We start from the raw sequence: 6,482 nt of genomic DNA on the forward strand, positions 1-6,482 counted from the left end.
GTGTGTGTGTGTGTGTGTGTGTGTGTGTGTGTGTGTGGCTGTGTGCGTGTGCGTGTGCGTTATTCGACGCATCAAGCGGTATCGGTGCGTACCCCGCAGTCGTTGGCACCGTCACCACACATGCCCACGAAGTAACCAAGCTTCTGCAGCACCTCAACGACGACTGCCTTCTGGTCAGGAGACATCCGAGAGAAAACCGTTCCCCTCACTAAAATCTGTAAGGATGTGTGGAGAATATTCTATACAATAGAATACACGGATTGTACCTGTACTCACGGAGTAACTATATACAAAGGGTCTATGTTCCTATTCCACACAGGATGCAAGCCGCTTGGCGATAGTGGCATCAGCTATAGACGTTTGACGTAAACTATCAAGCCAATTACATTTAAGTAGGTTAACCGAGTGATGCTCATCTATTTATGTTAAAGGGACGCGTTCTATATTAGTAGAATTTTTTTACAAATAAAGTTTTTGAGATCTATGAAAAATAAAACTATACTTTTCGTCGGTCTTTATTGTTTATTTTTGCCTTATTGTACTTGCATTTTGGTGTTCGGTTCGATGATGACAATCATTCATATACGCACGTATAGCGAGCAATAACATCCGAGACAGGTCGGTGATGTATTTAACGACATTCAACTTTACATGTAAAAGACATTCAATTTATCTAACAAATACACCTCCCATAAATGCATTGACACTAAGTACTGACAACAATACATACACGGGGCAGCAAGTCGGGATAACTGTATCTGATGACGTCAAATGTTTTGCCGTCAACGGCAAAGCGGTACGCCTCATTTTCATCCTGTAGTTGTACGTGTACTGCGGTCGAGTCCTGCAACAAGAAAATATGTTTATATAGACAGAGTGTTGAGAATAGTATATTGTAAATTGTATATCGTATATTGTATATCGTATCTTAGTATATTGTATCTTAGTATATTGTATATTGTATATTGTATATTGTATATTGTATGTCGTATGCCGTATATCGTATATCGTATATTATTGTATATTATATATTGTATATTAATATATTAGTATAGCGTATATATTATTAATTTATATTGCTCACGTTTTCCGAGGCGACGGTGTCCAGCTCGCTCCCCTCGTGCTCATCCGGGTCCTTGAAGTTGACGTACTTGTATCGCAGCAATGGCGCCTTCGTGCCAGGTACCAGCTGTGTCGCATCGACCGACACCATGATCGCCTTCTGAGACTTCAAGATCATGCCGCAGTGGCGCGCTACGCTGAGTGCAGTCAGCGTATTATCACCTAGGTAGCAGGAGCGGAGTACCGTCAAAACCTAATTCTACCCATAGATATCCTATAATATACTTGAACGTACTATTTATATGTATATACATATAATATAATATAATATATGATAATAATCTTACGTACACGTCAACGCTAGAACGGTCATCTCAACCAGATCAATGTAGAGAAACTCAAAGTCAGTTATGTTGGAGGCAACCTGTAAAGTCACAGATTAGGTACGAGGTAGTAAAACCATCACTGCATCAAGTCTATACATCACAACAAACTAACGAATTACGAATGTAGAATACGTAGATCGTATGCTTAATATTGCGATTATTAACGGAGAATGATTCTTACGTAATAGAGAATCATGACGCTGACAAACTGGACCAGACTGTAGGAAGCCATGTATTTGAAGATAGCAAATGATGTAACCAGTGCACATCTTCCCTCCCTGCAAGAGGCAAAGGCAACACGCATTGTTTACGTTAGCACTTAAAAGTTTGTGGAGCATAATGCATCACGTAGCGCACCTAATGCTTTCAGAATAAAACGTAATGATAGCCAGATGGCTGGGATCTCAGTGCATTATAATTATAGCAGCAGTTCATTGTACGCGGTATTTGCTTAGCTAAAGAACCGCGCTAATACCATCACCAGCTACCGCTAAAAGAGCTCTGTGCGATTAGACGCCACAATTCGCGATGCTTGTGTGATTGCCCTGTTGAGCAGCCTTCTAGAAGATCACAATGCAAATTAACGCACTACTTTTAGTCATCAATGCGCTTTGTGAATTCTAGTCACTTGGACAATAACACCGGCGCAATAGTTCTATTCAATACTCCGTATGTAGAAACGTCTGAGAATAGTCAGTTAGATGTAGAGAATAGAACTGAATCAGAATAGAGAGAGGGGGAATAAACAACACATTATCTGACATGTTTCAACCTAATAAGAGTAGGCACGCATGTGATGTCTGGGTCTTTGGACGTGAACGGCGATGCAACCGATGCTTCCGTCTCTGAGAGAGATATGCCGGCATGGGCTGCCTTCAGAGCCTGAAGAATAACGAAGTATCTTAGCACACAGGCACATGCGCACATCCCAGTACAGTCACCAACGGCTAACAAGCACGATGTTGGGGGTAAATTTTAGCGTCCCGTAGTCAGACAGTAGTTTAGTATGAATTACAAAATAAAATTTGTAATTCGCCCCTGGAAAATGGGTACATGTTTATCCAAAGAATACAAACTGTCATTATTTGTAGACACCTTTCGAGTAGCAGAATGCAACTGGACCTGTACTCACGCAATGATAACCTGGATGAGAAGGCAATAATAATATATTATTGCCCGCTAATCCGGGAACTTCCCTGTGCGTCGTATCGTAATTTATTTTGGCAATAATAGATAAATGAAAGTGACAGCTGACGTTAGCATCATACTACTGCTAACAATACCACTTAAAAATATAAAATACTTATATATTTTTTGTTATAAATATTTTATTCGAGGAGAGTGATATACGGTTTTGTGTATTCGGTTTACAAAAAATGCGCATATGTTACACGAGTACAAACCGCGTGTATCGCGTGTGTGTGTGTGTGTGTGTGTGTGTGTGTGTGTGTGTGTGTGTGTGTGTGTGTGTGTGTGTGTGTGTGTGTGGTGTGTTAGTGTTGTGTGTGTGTGTGTGTGTGTGTACGATCGTGGCCCTGCAAAATGTTCTGTACAACGCGTTTCGAACTTTAGTAATTCCACGGGTTAAGAAATTCATACTGAAAAGCGGCGTTAAAAGTATGCGGAGAATCGGTTTAACTTATTGTGCAACGGCATCGCAATATATATACGCGGTGTTCAATTGAGTGATGATATCGAATTAAACATTCGAGGCAGGGGCAGCCAATATTGACGTAAACGTAAAATATCACAAGCCTTGATTCTATTGATACACATGTGTTACGAGAATTGCCATCTCTGATTCCTAGTTAAGCGTGCGTATTTTGAAGGAGGGCGCAGGGAGGGGACACGTAGCATATATAGCGCAGTGTGGCTGAACGTGGTTAAAGCTGGTTTGAAAAACAAAACATGTTTAGAAGCATGCAAGTTCGTAAGAGCACAAATTACGCCCATTTACGCGCGCGCCGCGCGCGTGTGTGGTGTGTGTGTGTGTGTGTGTGTGTGTGTGTGTGTGTGTGTGTGTGTGTGTGTGTGTGTGTGCTGTGTGTGTGTGTGGCGTGTGCATGTCGCGTCTGTGGTTATTCGACGCATCAAAGCGGGTATCGGCTGCGTAACCCTCGCAGTCGTTTGGCAACCGTCACCACACATGCCCCACGAAGGTAACCGCAAAGCTTCTGGCAGCACCTCAAACGACCGACTGCCTTCTGGTCAGGAAGACATCCCGAGAGAAAACCGTTCCCTCAATCGTAAAAATCTGTGAAGGATTGTGTGGAGAATATTACTATACAATAGTAATACACGGATTGATACCTGTAGTTCACGAGTAACTATAAATACAAAGGGTCTATGTTTCGCTAATTGTCCACACAGGATCAAGCCGCTTGGCGATAGCATCCTAGCTTTGCAAAACTTAGCCTAATTACATTTAAGTAGGTTAAGCGCGAAGTGATGCTCATCTATTTATCGTTAAGGACGCGTTTCTATATTAGCTAGAATTTTTTTTAACAAATAAAGTTTTTGAGATCTATGAAAAAATAAAGCTATACTTTCGTCGGTCTTTAATATGTTTATTTTTGGGGCCTCTATTGTACTTGCATTCTTGGTGTTCGGATGGATGTATGACAATTTAATTCATGTACGCACGTATAGGCGAGAGCAAATAACATCCGAGACAGGTTCGGTGATGTAATGTTTAACGCATTCTAACTTTAGCACTGTAAAAGACATTCAATTTTATCTAACAATACACATCCCATAAATGCAATTGACACTAAGTAGGCTGAACAACAATACGTTGTATTACCACTGGGTCAGCACGAGTCGGGATAACTGTATCTGATGACAGTCAAAGTTTGCCGTCACAGGGCTAAGGGATAGCGGTCTAAGCTCCTGCATTTACATCTTCTAGTACGTCTGTACGAGCGTGTAACTAGTCGTCCGAGTCCTGCAACAGAAGAAAATATGTTTATTAGACAGAGTGTTGAGAATAGTATATTTAATGTATATAATATGTGTAAATCGTATATTGTATAGTTGTATATTGTATAATGTATATGTGTATGCTATATGTCAATCGTTATCTGTATATTGTATACTTGTATATTGTATTGTACGTAATGCCGTATTTCGGCTATATCCGTATTATTGTATATTATATTATTGTATATATAAATATATTAGTATAGCTGTATATATTAAAAATTTATATTGCTCACTTTTCCGTAGGCGACGGTGTCCAGCTGACTTCCCCTCGTGCTCATCCGGGTCCTTGAAGATTGACGTACTTGTATCGCAGCAAATGGCTGCCTCTTCGGCCATGGTACCCGAGCTGTGTCCATCGACCGATCACCGATGATCGCAATCTGAGACTGTCAAGATCATGCCGCAGTGGCGCGCTAACGCTGAGTGCAGGTCAGCGTGTTATCACGCTAGGCACAGGAGGGCGGAGTACCGTCCAACACCGTAATTGCCTACCCATGAGATATCCTATAAATATATACTTGAACGTACTATTTATTTATATACATAAAAATAAATAAATAAATAAATATATATATATAATATATATATATAATATCTATGCTGCTATCACGACCTCGTTCTACGTCATCGATGACGTCATTTATATAGAATATTGGTATATCTGTTGCTATCGCTTCTCCGTTTCACGTCAATGTCATTATCTCTAAAAAAGCTTTAATTTGGTACAGTCAGTGTGTGATTGTGTCAGTGTTACGTATGCGGACACGGGCGTGTGAGCACCGCGCAGGAAGCATTCGAACACGATTCTACCGATGCAATATAGATGAGCATACCCGAGAGGAGGTGTCCGGGCGTTATATAGCAGCTAACATGCGCTCTTTACAAGAGAATCTTGAGAAAATAGACGAAAGAAGAGAGAAGAGCGTGAGAAGATAGATTTATCGTGAGATAATTCTATCGTTTGTTTAGAGATTACGGGAGTGTATTGCAGAGTGAAGGTATCGTACCCGTTATCATGACTGTGCGGATGTTAGCCTGCCGTAGCTGAGATATGACAGGCGTGGTTTGAGGCTTCAGTCGGTTCTCCAGCGCTACGAGCCCGAGAAACTCCAGGTCGCATTCGACGTCCTCTCTAACAAGCACAGAAAACGATACTGGTCAGATACAAGTGATGATGTTGACACGGTGACTGATTGTAGTTGCTGACATATTTTTGAAACTAATATTCGAATAACGAAGTTCGTAGTTCGGTTAATATTGATTTTGTGTAGTCATAGAAGTACTGGGATTTCAATACGCTTTCAAATGACCAATATTACAATTAATTTAATAGACCAAATATAACCAAAGGGGGAGGGAGCTGGAAAACACAGATCGACATGCACGCAACCACGCACGGGCACGCACGCACCGCATCACGCACGCAACAGCACGCACAGCTGACACGAGAGAGTGAGTGAAGTGAGTAGGAAGAGAGAGAGGATGACGTAGGAAGAGAGATTGAGAGAGAGAGAAGAAAGTGTGTGTGGACGAGAGAGAGAGAGAGAGAGGCAAGAGAGAGAGAGAGAGAGAGAGAAGGTAGAGAGAGAGAGAGAGAGAGGAGAGAGAGAGAGAGAGGAGAGAGAGAGAGAGATGAGAGGGAAGGAAGAGAGGGGAGAGGGGAGGGAGGGAGAATGTTGGAAGAGACGTGCAGAGTGTGTGCTGTGGTGTGCGCGCAGCGGCGTGTGTGTGTGGTGAGAAAGGAGAATTAGGAGCGATCCGCGTAGAAACCAAAAAAACCTGTGGATGTTTTTCACTTTGTCCCACTGCATGTCAGGCATTCTCTTATAGGCGAGGGCTAGCATCCTGTATCCTTGCTGTGGGGCATACTCCCGGCAGCACCTCCTGGAAGTCGGCCGGCACTGGCAAGCAAGCATGCGAAAACACGAAGATATAGGTCGAACACGAACTCCTGCAATTCACCGCATGACGTCTTCTATCCGCATCATCTGGAAAATATCTAATCCGCAGTCGAATATTTAGTTTGGGGCTTTTTTGTACGCGACAAGAACC

At 42.1% G+C, this 6,482-nt stretch overlaps 1 protein-coding gene across 1 annotated transcript in view; it reads right to left on the reverse strand.

Moving 5' to 3' along the window:
* Positions 1–92: 92 nt before the first annotated feature.
* The window catches only part of LOC106805562 (probable cation-transporting ATPase 13A3), a gene marked incomplete at its 3' end in the record, with an annotated part of 20,388 nt that continues 13,998 nt past the window's right edge, over positions 93–6,482 (reverse strand). The window contains 6 exon segments of the mRNA XM_014807212.1: positions 93–215; positions 731–844; positions 1,085–1,284; positions 5,438–5,562; positions 6,210–6,304; positions 6,306–6,331. Of these exon segments, the coding sequence (XP_014662698.1) occupies positions 93–215; positions 731–844; positions 1,085–1,284; positions 5,438–5,562; positions 6,210–6,304; positions 6,306–6,331 (683 nt within the window).

This window comes from Priapulus caudatus, unplaced genomic scaffold, assembly GCF_000485595.1.
Source record: "Priapulus caudatus unplaced genomic scaffold, Priapulus_caudatus-5.0.1 Scaffold118, whole genome shotgun sequence".
NCBI lineage: Eukaryota > Metazoa > Priapulida > Priapulimorpha > Priapulimorphida > Priapulidae > Priapulus > Priapulus caudatus.